General features: G+C 43.5%; 1 protein-coding gene across 8 annotated transcripts in view; it reads left to right on the top strand.

The window, feature by feature from the left end:
• The first annotated feature begins 4,275 nt into the window (after nucleotides 1-4,275).
• ppp1r12a (protein phosphatase 1, regulatory subunit 12A) overlaps nucleotides 4,276-18,836 on the top strand; it is a 50,032-nt gene continuing 35,471 nt past the window's right edge. For all 8 annotated transcript variants that reach the window (XM_069710998.1, XM_069711002.1, XM_069711005.1 and 5 more), the window contains exon 1: nucleotides 4,276-4,600. In XM_069710998.1, coding sequence (XP_069567099.1) covers nucleotides 4,364-4,600 — 237 coding nt within the window. In that variant the 5' untranslated portion in view covers nucleotides 4,276-4,363. The remainder of the gene's footprint in view (nucleotides 4,601-18,836) is intronic.

The following is an 18,836-nucleotide window of genomic DNA, read 5'->3' on the forward strand; positions in this document are numbered from 1 at the left end:
GATATGACTGGATACACTTACTGTGTACGCTACAGAAAATGGGTGTTTTCCATGTCTGATCTCACTGGTGTGGGTTTTGGAGGGCTAATATCAGTCTAGACTGGCATCGCTGAGTCGTGACGTTGTTCGGATATTGAATATATTTTCAGCATTTTACATTACATTTTACAAGGGCGCAGTGTTTGCCCCTCAACTTTGTTGTTTATTAGAAGAGGGAGAACAGCCTATATGTCTAAATAAAACTTGCAAATTGCTTCAAAGTTATGACAAGTAACAAAAAATATCAAACAGAAATTAAACAGCGAAAGGAGATAGCTGAAAACTTTCAGCTACAGCTGGTAGTAGGTTAGCTTTGCTTAGCATAAAGACTGGAAACAGGCGGACTAAAGCTAGCCAGGTAACAAATCCACTTGCAACCACTTGGCATGTTTTGTCTCATTTGTTTAATGTCAAAACGTAGGATTTTTTTTAGCTGTAGATATCTTTAGATGCCAGGTTGTTTACTCCTGTCTTTATGCTAAGCTAAGCTAACTGGCTGCTGGCTATAGCTGTATATTCACCAGGCAAAGTCAAAGAGTGGTATCAATCTTCTCATAAAAGTCTCAGCAAGAAAGACAATCTGTGTATTTCCCAAAAGATGATACTAATGCTTCAATCAATTCAAACATTATTTGACAATACTATTATTCGCAATCTGTAGGAGCCTCCAATACTGACTGGCTGTCATCCAATATACAATAATACACACACATGTGCCTACACAGACTCATGCAAACAGCCCTCCTCTCCCCTCCCCGGCTGTCTTTCCAGGACACTTGACTTGGACACCTCATCTGGTTTCACAAACCACACAGTCCCTCCGGAAACACTCAATTAAAGCGGTAAACAAGGGCTTCCCCACAGGGATCAATCAAAGGTGCTGAGGGCTCGGATACTGATGTCATGCCGCGGAGAACAAAGCCTACGAATGACTTGACTTTAAGGTCTGTCATTGGGTTTTAAATCAACACTTTTATCCTCTCCAGGAACAGGAACAACCGCAAAACAGTCAAAGGATCCTCTGACAGCCCACCACTTATTACACACCATGAAATCCTGATGAATTCTCTGGTGTCACATTGATTTTCAGGAAGAAATTTGACTGACAATTTTCACGTCAGTGACCTTTCTAATTATTGATATCCACATGACAAGCAGCCATAATGTGCTGTATATACTGTATGACTGAGGTAAATACAGCTGCTGAGGGGGGTACAGCATAAACAGGATGCATCCAAAATGTTTAAATGGTGTTAAGTGGAGTGTGCCGATATACATTAGAGTTTCCAACAAGAGGCCCCCACTTACATAACCATGTAGTTGACACTGTAGTGTAAGCAGACTGGCAGTAAAATGCAGAGCACACATGGTACATATTTTCTCTTAAATTGAATTTCAAATGTTTTTGGTGTACAGTTCCACACAATGACAAAGTATTTGTGCTTAGAAAAGTATTTTTAAATGTATCTTTAGTGGTTACTTGATGCAAACTGATGGCAAGTCATCTGCAGGTATTATCACCAGTAAGACGTAAACAATAATAACAATATGTAATAGCTGTAGCTTCCATATTCGACTATCCTAAAATGTTAAGACTGCCAATTAAGCTGGTAGATATCACGAAGCATTTGAGGGCACATGCTTTCTTTTTACAACATACATAAGGATGCTATCACATATCCAGTGCAAGATAGTCACATGTTCGATGGAGACTGGAAAATGTAATCCCTTCATTTGAAACATGTGAACCAAATCTTTCAGATAAGCATGTTTTGTTTTTGTTGTTGCTGTCTGTGCTGCAGGATATAAAACTGTGTGCAGTCACAGATGCACGAACACCTACACACAGCACACCCTTCCTTACGTTCAGAGCTGGATGCGGCCCACATGGCTCGCCTCGCTCCGTGGAGGGAGGTCGGCTCTCTCTTCCAAAACAGCAGCATCGGTTTCCCTCCAACCCTCCTGATATCAGCGCACTGAAGCCTCCGGCCTCCGGCTTCCTGACACTGACGCCGTTGCTGCTCCGTCTCCCTGTGACTCAGTAGAACCAGAAGAAATGTCCCATGACATTTCTCTTACAATAACGACAGTCCTCTAGTCTTGTTTGCTGCGCTTGCAGACAGTAGATCACTTCAATTGTTCAACATTTAGTTTCGGTGACATGATGAATGGTTCTGCCTTTACTCATGGCTCATGGTCACAGTTGTTTAAATGTTCTGAATCGTGATTTTGTTTGAACAGCTTGTAATACGGAACGTCAACTTCAAGTTCAGTTGGTGGATGGTAGCTAATCAAGCGCATCTTTAAAATGTCTTCAAACAGAAAAATAACATATTTATCATCTGTAGTGACACCTCGGTCTTAAAAAAACTGAAAACAGTTCCTGCATGTCGTAGCCACAAGTTGCATATGAGAAGGCACTACCGCACCCCCTGCTGAGTACACATGGGTGTCTGCCAACAATAACACATGGTGGTGCCAAAATAAAAAAAAACACTTTATGCCTGGCCACCTCGCTTTTACTCCAGGTTGAGCTGGACCACCCTGCTGCTCGAGTCCACGAGACATTCCTAGCACCTCAAGTGTTACCCATCAAATCATTGCAGGTACTTTGCGGTAAGAAGGCTTTTTATTTTCCCTGAGTGGGAAATTTGTTAGATGGAAAGTAAGGGATAGCCATTTTATTAAATCGTTCATGCGTGGGAGAAAGCGGAAATACCTCTAAAATGTAAGTTTGTTTAGCGAGCGTGACAAAATAACATTTCTGGAAATGAAAAGAAAAAAGACAATTTACCTCTGTGTATTTGTTCATTATCACTATAATAATAATAATACAATGAAGTTAAATAAAAAATAAATTCAACTACACAATTACATAACTGAAAAGAGAATAGATAAACACTATGATACAAATAACTAATGTAGTTTTAAAGATGGGCCTTAAGGTCTTTGGTTCATTACCTACCTGTGAAAATACAAATGGAAAATGAATATTTTGTAATTCAGTCCATAAAAATGAAGCTCAGAAGCATGTAGAGTGCTGGATGGAGCATCGGAAAAGAGAGTAGTAGTGGGTGGGAGATTTCCAGGTTGGCACAGGGACATATGAGTAAGTTTGTGCTGTTGGGCTGTTTTGATTCAATATTGTTATCTAATCTTTATGCTTTTCCTTTCTTTTTGTGTCTTTTATACAGTTTCCCAATTTCTTCAAGCACCATGTTGTCAATCTGTGCAATATTATCAATGATGATATGACTTTGCAGACAGGCTGGAAAAAAATTGGGGCTTTATATAAAATTAACGGATGGAGATTAGTAAATAATTGTTTGAGTGCTTGATCTCTTTCCTAACCCAAACTCAGACATGTTGCAGCACCCACAACTGAACTGTCTTCATCACAGCTAAACACTGCTGAAGAAAGTCCAGGAGATATGGCCGAAAGCTTGAGAAACAACAAGTAAATTGGACCTTGTGGTGAGATTTTGTGAAGTGATTCATGCGTTGTTTCACAGCTTTGAACACACTGGAGATACGGCATACGCACGAGCTGTTTTTAAATTTAATTTGAATGATGAATACTTGTTTTTATCTTGTAGATTTTATATGTTTTGTTTTCTCTATGGATCTGTGGTGTCGAAAAATAAAGTTTGAATTTGAATAGCCTCCATCCTACATCCACCACTGTCAGAGGTGAACTATAACCCAGCAGTATCAGAGTAAACAGTGTTTCTTGGTTGTTTGTATATAATATATATACTGTACTGTATATACTGTGCATTTTATATTTAATATTTTTTTACTGCTATTTTATTGCTTTTCTATTATTCTATTATTATCTTATTGCTTCTGTATGCTGCTGTAGCGAAAAAAAAAATGCCCCCTTGGGGATTAATAAAGTAACGACCTAACCTAACCTAAACTATAGTTTTCAGAAAACAGCTCCCAGCTACAATATGCAACAGTGGCTTTCCCAGAAAATGCTTGTGAGCCCGCGTGTTATGTAATATTTCCAAGTGCTCTTGTTTTATTTGGTGTACACAGTCTATAAGGGATTACCCTGCTCACTCTCCCCTCATAATCTGTTGATGATGACGTTATACTGCAGCTCCTGAACGCCAAACTCTCGCGAGATTATGGAAACCAATCCTCCCGCTCCCTCCTCCTCCTCCTCCTCTCCTCTCCTCCTCTTCCTCCTCCTCCCTCCTCCTCCCCGCTCCCTCCTCTCCAGCCCTCCCTTCCCACGCCCCAGTGCGCTGTGGGATAGTGGCACTATAAAGTATATCCTCTCTCGGAGAACGATAAGAAGCCCGAGACAAGGAGGGGGATGAAGATGGCGGACGCCAAGCAGAAGAGGAACGAGCAGTTAAAGCGATGGCTGGGCTCGGAAACGGACCAGGAGCCTCCGGTTCTGAAGAAGAAGAAGACGAAGGTGAAGTTCGACGATGGCGCCGTGTTTCTGGCCGCCTGCTCGAGCGGCGATACCGAGGAGGTGCTCCGAATGCTCGACCGGGGCGCCGACATCAACTACGCCAACGTAGACGGTCTCACCGCCCTCCACCAGGTTTGTGCGGTTTTTTTTAATGGCTGTTTTAAAAACGTCAGTCGACACCGGCACCCATTTAGACAAAAACACCACCAGCACCACCCAAAATAAAATATATATTTATACATATATCGGCTCGCTGCTAACAAACCGCTTCGCCCCCCCCCCTCTCCCCGGAGCACCTGTCAAATGGAAGCCATTCTCATCCCGTTGTTTACCTTCCCCCGGAGCAAACACTCGTCCCTTTTTCTTTTTTTTTTTTTCTCCCCCCATCCCTCCCTCCTCCCTTCCTCCCCGACGCGAGAGTTGAGGGGATGATGAACCCGGCGGGCTCCGTTATCGAGTCGGCAAGGCGACAACAACCGAGAAGCGACCTCCTACCCCCCCCCCCCCCCAAAAAAAAAGTTGAACCGCTTCACTTTCCGGGGAGACGACGACCGACATTTGTGCTCGTTTTCTCGCCTTCGGTGAAGTCTCTCCCCCCGGTGTCGGCGGTGCGGTCTAATTGCTGCTTTTTTTTTTTTTTGCATTTCAAATGGAAAACGTTGGGTCACTTTTTTTTTTAAATTTATTTTTATTTAAGTTTGTAAATTTACATCCAAACGTTTGTTTTTAATTTATTTGTATTATTATTATTATTATTGGTCATTTGCGGTGCTGTGATCGTGAGTTTGGGAGTTTCGCGTAAATGTTGTCACCGATTTGAGTCGCTGTCCGGGAACAAAAATATATATATATAAAAAAATAAAAATGACTTCAGGATTAAAACATAAATAAATAATAATAATAAAAAAAAGATGTTTTTGTTGATAAACGCTTTCCAGCTCGACTTGGGCTACTCTCTGGAGAAGGAAGCTAGGCTAAGCGTTTAGTTTTGTAAACGTCATTCGTCACCATCGCAAGGCGTCAGCTGGATGCCACTTGGTGGTAATATTTACACTGACGTCAGGGAATTATTAATATTAATCAAACTTGTGATTTATTATTATTATTTTTTTAAAAGTAGTTAACGATTGCAGCCTAAGCGAAATGTATGCTAACGCTACGTTAGCGTGCTAGGATAACTGTCGCTAGCTGTGTGTTTTTTTTTGGGGGGGGGGGGGGGGGAGGAGGAGGAGGGGGGTAGCTAAGGGTAATTCATTCATTAGCTGACATGTTAAAAAAAAAGACGTCAGCGCTAACTTCGAGGTCTCCAAATTTGACTTTTAGTGACCTCGTCGTGTGTTCATCCAGAAGCACACGTGTGGTTGATGCTCTGCCATTTTTTGGCCGGGATGTGAGCTATCTGCCCCGCTAAGCTCCGTTTACTAGCTCCTCCGCTGTGTGCACTTCCACAGCCAAAACAACTGAAAATGGCACCTCGTTGTTGTCGTCGTCAAGGTTGGTGCCCAGTGGATGAAGCTATTTCAAACTATTAAATGTCTCGATTCACAAGTGTTGTGTTTTTTTTTTTTCCTGGCCATGTTTGTTACAACTCAAATTATATTAACACTTATCTGTCAGCTGCATCAAGCACAGAAACCTTTTTTTTTTTATTATTATTATTATTAGTCGTGGATTTGTGCATTGATTTTTGTTTTTTCCCCCCCAGTGTGAAAAAAGCATTTGCCTTTTCTCTTATCGCATCAGCAAGGATTGTTTCTCCTTCTGCTTGCTCCAATAGTGTTTGAATAATCTAAGGATTAACAGAAGAATTCACATTAAATGTTTTATGCAAGCACAGATCTCCCATGATGTCACCTCATTACTCACGTCCACATGTCTCGTCTTAAGTAAGCGTGATTGCTGCTATGTGCATCACCTTGCTACATGGTTGTTTTTTTGTTTTGTTGTCCCAAGACTTGCGCCAGTACACCGATTTAAAAGTTGAGTTTTCTGGGGTAGGTCATTGTCTTTTTTGCATGGGTATTTTCTCTAGGCTTTTTATTAGTGTTACTAAATCAACCTTTCTCTGTGCTCATTGTCTGCTATAATTAAATGTGGAATTAGCATTCCCCCCCCCCCCTTCACCGTGCAAACTCATTGGGTGGAAACGTTGCCTTTTTTTGGGCTGATGTCCAGGGATGAGCTAGAGTGAGGAAAGAATTTGCAGTGCCGCTCTCCAGACCTAACCATCTCTGGAGATGAGAAGCTGCTGGTGTGTGTGTGTGTGTGAGAGAGATACTGGCCAGCATGTGATCCCTGGGTTTTGGGGGTCTTACAAAGGAGTTGAGCAAGAGTGATACAGGGATTTGTATTTGAAGAGCTAATCCCAGGTCATGCTGATGATAGTTTTCTTAGATGGCGTGAGGAGTAGATGGGCACCTGTTGTTTTTCCTGAATGTCTTTGTCATGCTTTTCTTATTGATTTCAGACAAAAATTCCAAAGGATAACTATCCTGGTGAGTGACTGACCCCTCTGCCTTTGTTGTGAAGTGTGCCATGTTGTTACATGAGGACTCGCTTCTCACTGGGTGCAGCAATATCACTCCCGGGGCTGGTGACTGGTGCAGGTTTATAAATACCACCGCCACAAGTTGTCCTAACTGTGTTTCAGGAGATGATACTAAGTTTGGGTATGACTCAGTGTCTGTAGCTCCGCTTTGTAGTGCGGCCTTTGGTATAATCTCACATTTAGGCCCTAGGTTGTGTCTCTGTGCTGTGACCCCTCTGTCACTTTCAAAAATGAGTTGTTGCTGAAGGAGCAGTAAACACATTCATATGTTGCGTTTCATTTTGTATTTTATTTCCTTTTTTTTCTTTTTTTTTTTTTCTTTTATGTGATTGAGACTGGTTTACACAAACACAGACTGCGAGGATGGTGGATGGTGGAGGGGATGTACAAGTGAATGAGGGGTCCAGTGGACAAGTGGAGATTCCAGATCCCGTTGGCTAAACTCATCTCAGGAGGGTAACATACCGAGTCCTGTCCGCGCATTCCTCACATGACGGTCGCTGGAAACCATAGCAAAGGGAGAGCAGGGAAGACATTCCTCAGCTGTCACCTAAACCCCTCCCCTCCAGTCATTCCCTCTCTCTCTGGCTTGCCTTTCCCCTATAAGATGCCAAGCCCCAGCTGACTGTTGCCCACTGAGCTCCATCAAGGCAATTAGAGTGGAGGTAACCAGGGCTTGTCGCCTCCACAGAGGAAAATCTCCACACTGACCTACACCTGAACTTTTTTTTTTTTTTTTTTTGCTTAAGCGCTCCTGGCCTTCGCTGATCCCCCAGGACCGAGGTTACAGGACTCAGCTCAGCTTAACATGTCAGAGCTGGGCATTACAATGCCTGCGCTCTGTTGACATTACACACCCTCATTATGGCCCTGGAGTCTATGAACATTATCTTGCACTGTCTCCATGACAACGACTCATAAGGTTCCTAGTCACTTGTGTTGGTGGATTTGCATGGACAGAGTGGGAGTTGCATAACAGACTGAACAGAGAGTCTTTGGCAGTGCTCAACAGTTCGAAAATGAGAATCAACCTCATGAATCTGTAATGGAACAATTGCAGAGCATGTGGTGGAAGATGATGAGGTGGCTGCGCGTGTGTTTCTTTTCATCCAGACCAGCATCAGTCATATTAACACATTACATAATTGCTGTGGATCTCGCTCCAGCCCCAACCTCGGCGATTCTCAGCTGTGCCCGAGGCTTGCAGTCGGCTAGTGAGAGGAGCAAAACATGCCTTTGACATGTCCCCGTGTCCTCCTGATAAAGGCGGCATGGCGTCCCCTTGCAGACCCCAAGCCTCCCTGACTGTCTGCCTGGGGGAGAAAGTCCCGCCATCTCATGTGGAGAAGGCCCCCTTTGGCTCAGACAAGCAAAACATGTGTGCGTCACATTGCATTATAGATCTTCCCCGTTTGCTCTCACCTGCTCTGCCAGCCTACACGATAGGGATGCAGGTGAGCGTTTTACCAAGAAAAAGGCTTAATCCACAAAAATCTGTAGGGGCTCCAGCTCGGTGATCTGCCTGCATAACAGCTCTCAGATCTGATGAGTGTCAGATAAAGACTACCTAGGATTACATATTTTGAGGATGAGACGTAACGCGCTGTGCTGTTTTTAGTTTTTCAGCAGATTGTGGGGTTTGTAAAGGGTTGTACAGCATGTGGCCTAAAAGCCTCCGGAAAATGAGCCCGGATGACAAAGCAAAACTGTTTAGCATGCAGATTTAGTTCGGAGGTCTTTTTAAGCTTTGTACAATATGTGAAGCATTTTAAACATACTGCTTTCTGGTATGCACGGACATACACGCCTTTCAAATGTCGCTGAAATCGTCTGTTTTCAGGTGATTTTAGGGGGAAGATGGATGTTCTTTTCCTGAAACGGAAACTTTTCTGATGGCACATTTGTTGTAGAGCATGACTGATTATTTTATATGAATTATTTCTTGAACATAAAGGTTAAAAAAAATACACTTGAGTTGGAAGCATTTAATTTAGGTTTTTTTTTAAATTTATTTTTTTTTAGTGTCATTAGGCAGTTGTGTACTATAAATGACAGATATTTTTTTATTTTTTTTTTTTTTTTTTAGATATTTCTATTTTGAACTCATGAGCTCACCCGTTGCACCTGTTGGGGGCTTTGATGTGCCTATTTTTTGGGTTTTTTTGTTGACCCAATTTCTAGCCAATGACTTATTGACAGGATGATAGCCTTCGAGTAAATATGATGAAGGTAATTGCATTTTATAATGTTGGCTAAATGAAATAGGAATAGTTTGCTGGGTTTTTACAGTAACATGCTCCAGTATTTAGGCTGTTACAGAGTCTCTGTGTTCAGCAGTTACTGCCCGTCCAGGACATTGGCCTGTTTTAGAACTAGTCCGCCTTCAGATCACTTTTCTTGCAAAAGGTTGCACGAATGGCTGTCAGTCTCTTTGTTATGTTTTAAGGCCATCTTACAGGAGCAACTAGCTAGTCACTCATGCATTTCTAACACATTGCTGAATACATTGAGATGTAACTTAATAATTCATGGGTTAGAATCTAGACAGTCTTGATTTTATTGTTCTTTTGTCTGGCTCGAACAGTCACCTGCCAGTCCTCCTCGACTGTGACCAGCTGTTGTCATGTTTTGTCGTCTGATATTTGGACTTAATTACTGCTTACAGTGTTGTGTTTCCATATGATCGTTGGCGACGCATCTTTGTTAAATGTTTCCAAACCTGATCTCAAAACCTGTCGGAGGAAAACCTACAGTGAGTCACGTAGTTCAGCTTTGTGCTGTGCGCACAAAAGACTGATCACGTTTTCATTTTGTTCTAATGTATCCTCATTTAGCCTCTGGTTGTTGTCATGCATAAATCTGACGAATTATCAGTTCAGACAGTGTCGCAGCTGTAGAGGCCTAGAAGAGAGTAGAGTAAAGGGGAAAAAAATGATTGCGTCATGAAGTTATTAACGACATGAAGCAAAGCAGGCGTTGCAGAAGTGAACTGTAACCTCTGTATTGAGTCAAACAGACCGTTGGAGAAGGAATACAGTGGCTCCCTAGTACCGACGGCTGTGTAGTGCTTTAGTTATTAATCGGGACAGTTGCACCATACATGCGCTAATATGAAACAACCATGACACCCTCCATTTAACTTCCTACGAAGCATCTGCCATCAAATGCGTTCCAGCCTGGAGTGGATCACTTGCAGCGCTTATCTTTCGCCTGCCTGATGACCGAGAGCCTTCATTTTAAGAATGGGAGGCCCCGGAACATGTGTATTTTACCTGTGCATAATTGGCAGGTCTCTCCTTGTCAAGCTGGCCTCACTCACTGTTTCATTCAGCCTCTCCACCAACCCCATAATCAACTGCAGGAAGTCCTTGTGGCGTTTGCGCGCCAACGCTTCGCAACACGCCAGGTCATCTGCCGATTGTGACACGTCGATGTTGTTTCCTCGCACGGGGTGTCGAGTTAAATTTTTGCATCATTATGTCAGAATAAATATATATTTCAATTCAGTGGGGAAGACTGTACGTTTCGTTTGATCTAATTGGGTTTACTTGAAAGTGTTTGGCCTTCAGAGAAACGGTCTGGATGGATCGCGTGCATCCCGACTTCCTGCACGAACGCTGCCGCGTTACCGAAAGGGGGGAAAATACGAGAAACATCCAGCGGATCTGCAACGCCGAGGGTTTCTGAAGTATTTCGGATGAGCATCGCTGCAGGTTGGAACTGGTTCACCCGGGGTCGTAACCAGAATTCCTCAGTAGAGCAAACCTGCTGCCACGTATATAAATGTATGTATTTGAGCAGTGCTGACTAGACAGCCGGGCTGCTGACACGGACGTGACCTTGCCCAGAAGTGCGTTTCGTGTCGGAACATTTTTTCATGTCACACTTTAGTTCGTGGCCAGATGTAATTAGTGCATTCCTGAAACCTGGCAGTACTGCAGTATAAGAATTTAGCAAAATGAGAAGCTGATCTGAAACCAAAGGCTGCTATTTCAAACCAGCGCCTTTTCCCCACTGTGTTTTGATGATGTCAGCGTGCCCGTCTTTGACGGGTCCGTATCAACCCGTACATTAGATGGCGTCTCTCACTGCACCGTCGAATGTCACGAAAGGCTGATGATAAACGGCGTGTTGAGACGGACCGGTAAAGGACGTCGTCAGGTGCTTCAACAGATTAACGACCGCCGCCTGCTTTTCTGTCTGTCTGGCCCCCCCCCCCTCCACACACTTTTTCAAGCTGTGCATAGTATTGAGCTGCTGTGAAATGTTTGTGGGATGACTTCAGCTTGTGGTTTTTTTTTTTTTGGTTTGTTTTTTTCCACCCTGTGGCACACAGTGCCCGTCTTCTACCTAAGCCAGGTCTTCTCGAAGCCGTCCCGCTGTTGTTTGCTTGGCGGCAGTCGCACGCCTCACGCTGAGCGTGTTTTTTTGTTGTTGTTGTTTTTTTTATGAGCTGTTTTTCAACTGAAAACACCTGGACCCAGAGACGGTGAATTCCTCATTGTCTTACAGAGCAGGGAGTACAATTAAAGCAGGCAACGCGTGTCCATTTGTTGTCTGCGTGGAAGGGTGAGGTTGCACTCTTTCCATTTATTCTCAAAATGGCTGCACCTCCAGCTGACGAAATGAGGAACCCGAGTGAAGAACGGCGACGAGCCCGTTACACATAACCTGACTTCATGTTCTTCTGGTTTAACAGTAACACAACGTTATTGTTCATTTCGCTTGCACCTGTCACAGAACCTGCCCGGCAACTAAAAAAAACCAAAAAACACGTAAATTCAGCATTATGCATTTTAGTTTTTCCAGGCAAGTTTACTAGTTCTTTTGAAAAACCCATCTTGGGGGACCACATTAGTGTAACGCTCCTCCTTTCATGCTTGATTGACATTGATTTTTGTTAGTGCTGATCCACGAGCAGCCATGAGATTGAATGAACCTGATGTTTGCTGTGATGCTACCCCATTAGTGTTCCTGTGGGTAAGCGCATGCAGATGATACTCTTCCTGCAGATAAATGCCGCTGTCAGTAAATGGGCCCGGACTTCGTCTGTCTAAGTACTTGGGCTTGTGATACAAATGGATTTACGCAAGTACGCCCTCTGTGTGCGCTTGTATGCTGATGTTGTTTTGTGTAGTTGTTTTTTTTCCATGTTGTGAAATTCCAAGATAGTCTCAAATATTTCATGCTTGTTGCCATTTGGACTATTTTCAACAAATGTAAAACTGATCATTCATTAAAATAGCATAACATTAATATAAAGAACTCCGCAGAGAATGGACCGCTTCCGTTTGCTGTTTGCAAAACAGGAGCTAATGACATTACAAAATGTTATTACTGTGTCCTCCAACTGAATTTTATTCCATGTTTTATAGAGCATGAATGTGAGGTCACTGCGTCCAATCAAGCTGTGACGTTAATAGACTGTAAAATGAATAATTAATGAACCAAAACCACTCAAGCTGCTGTATAGAAAATTAATTAACGTGTGTGTAAAACACAGTTATGGTATGATTCTCAATATCAAGACCCTGCGTCTTTTATGGATTCATGTTCTGTAAAAAAATTAAAATATTAAGATCTAATCGAGAAGCTAATGTTAGATGTTAATCATGAATGTTTCTAATGATCAATCTGTCTTTATTCAGTGTGGTTGACGGACAGTAAAAATGGATGCCCTTTTCTTCCGTGTGTTTTTTTTTTTGGGCCCAGAACGCGGGGAAGAAGGGGGTATTATTGCCCATCCGTCCTTACCGAGGTGGGGATGGTTGGAGGGATCTGGGTGTTGGAGATTTCAGGCCAGAGAGGAACAGGAAGTGGCTGTTTATTTTTCTCATTTCCTCGTCGAGGCTCGTGAGCCTGCTCCTTCTACTCCCTCGATCACTGACACCGGCCTAACGGAGACGCATGTACACACGTATTCGTACAACTATCTGTACAACTAGCTTCCCTAAAGCTGGGCAAATAAGTATGCCTCCTTCCCATGTTGTTGTTGTTTTATTTATTTTTTTACATGTGGCACGGGGAGCTGAATTGATTCTTTTGTTTGTCATGTAGAGAGGACTGGGGTCTTCACGGTATCTGTATATTACCAGCTTGCTATTTCAGACTCAACCTGGAGTGAAAGTCTCGCTATGGATGATAGTTTTGTCTTGGCTGAAGGAAAAATAACTAAAACTCGCCATGCAGACACCTGCAGTTCTATTAAGCTTGTTCACATGGGGAAATATTATAGTTTCTGTTTAGATCATATTGTACTGATCTTATTTTGATCCACCTGGAATTGGTGGAATTGGTCTTTTTCCTTGCGTGACAGTGTAAGAACCATTTTGCGTTCCTCGTGTTACTCCGGTGATGATCCATATTCATGCTGGCACTGGTTATAAATTGGTAAAATGCCCACGAGGCATCCACTCTCTCCATTAACCTCTTGGGTTTGGAGCTTGTTGGTGCGATGGGTGACATAGTGCCAGATCACCGGAGGGGTGGTGGGGGTGGGTGGAGGAGGGGGGGGGAGGGTTTGCACCGTCGCCCATGCTCAATGCCTCTTTAGTTGACTGACTGTCAGCGAGTGCTGACTGAGCTGTCCGCTGCCCTCTGTATAGAAGCCTCCACATAAGGGTTCTATTATATGGAAATATCAACAGAGGTTGCATCTCTCTGTGGCTATCTGACCTCCCTCCCCTCGCTCCCCCCCCCCCCATCCTCCACCCCTCGGGTGCCCCCTCTCGCCTTTGGACCCTTCACATGGACACAAACTTGGCTCTCAAGTGGAGCTATTGTTTTGGCTGCCCAGCGAAAGCCCAAGTGAAACATACAGTTACAATCTTGCCGGTATTTTTTTCTTTTCTTTTCTTTTCTTTTCTTTTCTTTTTTCCCCTCTTCTACACTCCTGGTCTTCTTTTTCCATGGGAATCCCAGGGCCATATATGGTCGTCCTCGGTAGCAGGCGCAGCAGCAGTTAGAGCACTGAAGTGTGTGTGTGTGTGTGTGTGTGTGTGTGTTTTATGTCTGGTTACAGCTCCCAACAGAGCTCATCTAGTGGAGGGACCCAGCTGGTCGCCCCCCAGCGCTTCAACCCTCCCCCTTGTACCCTCTGGCCTCCTGAACCCTGCCAATAGCACGGGAGCTGTGAGCTCTTTGTCTCAGGCGTAAACACACACACACACACACACACACACACACACACACACACACACACACACACACACACACACACACACACACACACACACACACACACACACACACACACACACACACACACATTTACAGACCACCTTCCCAAATCCACCATCACGCTCTCCTCTTTACAGTTTTCCCAATCATCATTCAATCCCTCTTTTGCAGGTCTGTTGTGATGTATTTTTACATGTCCATCTCAGTGCTCTGTGCCTGAGTTGACCTAGCACACACACACACACACACACACACACACACACACACACACACACACACACACACACACACACACACACACACACACACACACACACACACACACACACTCAGACTTACATGCAGGCGGTAAGAAGGAATTCCTTTTGTGGAAGTGGCTGTGCGCCTCTGAGCCAGTGACGTAGCCCACGAGGAGTGGCCAGAGCGCTGATGCCTGAAGCCCCAAGGCTAGCAGTATTACTTATCTGGGAATTTCTCCACTGGTATGCTAGTCGAGGGCCTCGCTGCTTACTGGCTGGAGAGAAGCTACAGAGAGAGAGAGAGAAGTTGTAGAGGGGAAGCTGAGAGGAGTAAAATCGGAGAGTTCCAGCAGAAGTTCCTTTGTTGTCCGCACTGTTGCTTTTTATGGGAGAAAGCTCCCCGTGAGCCAAAACGACAGCAACAACAAAATGTCCTATGTTATTAAGCTTTATTGTGGATGCCTTGAGCTCCAATTCTGAAAGCCTACAAGCCTTCTTTTCCTCTCGATTTGTTGCGTGCAACGTTTGAGAAACCTTACACCAGAATACCTAGATAATGTTCCGGCCTTCCCGTCAGATACTAGAGGGTTTCGGCCATCGTCTATCTCGCCGCTGAAATTACAGCAGTTTCACTCCTCCCACGTCGCACCAAAAATAACGACGGCCTCACTGAAAGCACTAGATGATCGCGAGGCACGGCGAAAACCAACAAAGGGAGTCGTGTGTTTGTTTAGAGTCGTGTTGCAGTGAATCGTAGTGGTATCACCCCTCTGGCTTTTAAAGAGCGTCTTTGTGGTTGTGTGGGTGCTTTGATCCCAAAGCAAAAAAAATCCTAATCGCATTCGCAGTGAGAGTCACTCAAAGCCTTTTGTGGCTTTGAGGTTACACAGTCCCCCCCCTCCATCACTTTAATAATCCTTCTGGTTTATTGCTGTTGGTATTTGACATTTAGTGAATATGGCATAATTTATAGACATTTCTGGGGAGTTTTTATTAGAGCCATTTATTTCAGTTCAGTTGTCCCGATGAAAAACTGTTGCCTGTGAGGTCTGTGGGTTATCCTGAGCAATCTGGACATTGTTCCTGAAAATATACGTCTCGGTTGAGCTGAAAAACATTCACCGCCTTCAGCAATAAAAGCTCAAATCTAAAGTATGTGCAAGGTTAGATACCACAATTATATATATTTTTTTCTTTTCTGACCCCTTCATGGTTAATGCATCAACAAAGCTGGAACTGATGTTCAGTGCAACACTTCATATGTCAACCTGATACAGAGATCTTGTTGTTACTTCATCTCTCGAAGCACTAATTAACGGTAATGTAGCTATAACAAGCAACTAAACATAAGATTTGCAGGATTTGAATATTTCTGCGTGTGCTACGATTTTACAGCGCCAGACGCACGCTTATAAGCTGAATGTCGCCATATATCAGATAAGGATAAGAAACCCCATATACAAGGGTGTGACTGAATAATGTATAAAACATTATAGCTGATGCGGCGGTAAAACGTGTTGCGTCTGCCATTGTGTTGATATTTGTTGGTAGGCTGGTAACAGTTCTGTAAAAAAAAAAATTCTACACGTTTATTTATTTTAATTTATTTTTTATTTTTTTATCGGCCAAAACTGCACACAGCCCTTTTAGATTCAAAACATGATACTCAGCAGTTTCTCAGTTGGGTGACTGAGCAAATAGAAAGCTATTGTTGTATGTAACATTAGACTTACACAGGACCTTTCAACCCGTCGGATATTCAGCGTACATGAATATTTTAATGACCAACTGCATTGGCTTGTGTTCTCCTGTTTGAGACTTCATCCGTGGTACCAAATGATGGGTCCCGTGACGCCCCAGGCACACCGCTGTCAGTCACGGGTGCTGCCACGGGTGTGCACCATTGATACTGTCATTGACTACGAAATAGCTGCTAGCTCAATGGGGAGGGGGAAAGGGCTGGGGGGGCCTGGCGGCCCGTGCCACCGAGTTCCCTGCCGCTCCGAGTAGTAAACAGTACAGAAGCCGAAACGGCAGCTTTCTCCAGGGTGCTTGAGTCGGCCATCTGAGGGTGCTCACTGAAGGAAGTCAAGGAGGGGAGGTGGCTTCAAGTGTCTCCTTGAGGTGGAGTGCTGCTAAATACAGCTCGCCGCACAATGTCCCACCAGATAATAAATGAACCCTTTTTTTTTCTTCATCCGCACACAGTAGTTAGAGCTTTTTACTTTTGCAGGAGGGCGACCGTGTCTTGTAAAGTGTTTTTGGCTTGTCTGACTAAACTGATGAAGCAAACGGTGCAAAAATTTGAAATTTGACCAAATGGCATCAATGTTTATGGCCTTGATTGGTACAATAGAAGTTTGTTGCACTTTTACAGCACACGGACAGAAGCTGACAGCGTTGTGGTTTTATAAGTTTGTTGCAGGTAAGCTGCTTTGGTTTTTAGCATTACTTCATGTAGACTTTCATAATGGGTAATGTTGACATTTTGAAAACATTACAAGATGTTGATCAGCAAAAGATGTGAATGTGGCCGTCTTGGCAGCGGTGTAAGAAAAAGACAGAAGTCATGATATCCGTGGTTTCAAGTACTGCTATTTTGTTATTGGTTTTGAAGTCTATGAAGATTGGGAAAAAAAATGGATTGAAATGTAAACCAACCATTTTAAATTGCTTTTTTTGTTTTGTTTTTGTCCTCGTCACCCATCCCAGTCATGTTTATAGTCACCGCCTCTTTACTGCAATAATGTAAAGTCTGGTGTCATGCTAGCCATTGCATCTACAAAAAAAAGAGGAACAAAAGGAAGTGACTGTACTATAGATTCAAAACACTTTCTTGGACGAGTAGTTTAATATTGCCACGCTTGAGTGTCGTATTAATTTATGTTAAATCGACTGTGTTATTAATGACAATATAAATTGGAGACCGCAATCGCAGCAGCACCCACATAATAGCAATACAAACCATTTCCTCTTTTTTTTTTTGCGGCCATAGAAGATCATGAGAACTGCTCCAATAACAGCTGAAAGTCATGCCTGTAAGAGGTTAAAAAAAAAAGAAGAAAGATGGCACCTCAAGATGCTCCTTTCAACATTGTTTTTTTTTAATTTTTTTTATGTCGTCTCACAGCGGTTTGCCCAGAGCGCTGCCTTCAGCGGCTGTCTGAGAAACTGGTGGTGCTGTTAACTGATCAGTGGCTGATAGATGTACGTAGTCCCGCTTAACTTACTTTTCTTTCTCGGGAATTTCTCGGGAGTCGTGCAGTTACTTTAAAAAAAAATTTTTTAAAACCTTGTGCCAAGATATTTGCATATACACAGCCTTTGTGACAGCTGTTCAGGCCTGGCGACTTGGTTATTGCCTTTGCCAACAGTATATTTTGTGTCATGTTTGCTGGAGGTGCTCCACATCAGCTTTTTTTGAGTCAGGGGACTGGTTTCACTTTGTGATTTTTAGAGCAACTGTTTTAAGGAGTTGGGGGGGGAGAGAGAAAGGCATGGCAGGAAGCCACCCACTGTTGTGAAATTAGATGCTGTGATCTGCGACGACCTACAGGGTAAAAGAGGCTTTGCAAAGCATCACGGTAAATACTGCAGGATTTTACATTTCCTGCAATGTTGGCTCTTAGATCTCCTCTGGTATTTTAGAGCATTTAGAGCAAGTTCACTTCCGTCTGGAAGTGGTGGTTAAGTTGCCAGCATTTCCCTTACGCCCCCTTTTTAATGACCCCCACTCTCTGTAGTTTATGGATTGTCATATCACAACGGACCTTTGACCGCCATTGACAGCCATCTGATTATTGGACTTAATTTCAAACCGCATCCCTCACACCCGAATGGATTAACACCGTTGTTTTCAGGAGCTCGCCACACAAAGTACATTAAACTCCTATCGACCAATCAAAAGGAGAATCCTGTGTCGATTTGATTAGTTTAGCACTTGATTTAGTTCCCCCCTCCCCCTCCCCAATCATCCGTTTCCATTTATGGAGGAGCTTTTATTAGAGAGAGCAGCAACGTCTATCGTCCCGTTGTCTTGTCTGACGGTACAGGTGACATCCAACATTGTGTCTTCAGCCTGTTATGATTGTGTGTGTGTGTGAGAATTTGTTTCTCTAAGGATGAATTGTGAGGCATCGATGACATTCATTTCTGAAAAAGAAATCACATTATCACCTCCATTTTCATATGTTGGTCCTCCTCTTTCTTTCACTGTGTGGTGCCATGCATCTTATTGCCTTCGTGCTTGACAAGGCCTCCTCTCTTCTCCGAGGCACACTGGCCAAACGGGTTTAAATGGCTTCGTGTCTGTTTGCCGGTGAGTCACTACACGTCTTGAGTATTTTCCCTGCGAGCACAGTATAGGTCCTATACGTCAGTCGGGGGCTGATTGGGATGTGCG

This window comes from Brachyistius frenatus, unplaced genomic scaffold, assembly GCF_029030835.1.
Source record: "Brachyistius frenatus isolate BFR_SWC_R1_liver_20210118 unplaced genomic scaffold, ASM2903083v1 Contig_96, whole genome shotgun sequence".
Classification (NCBI taxonomy): domain Eukaryota; kingdom Metazoa; phylum Chordata; class Actinopteri; family Embiotocidae; genus Brachyistius; species Brachyistius frenatus.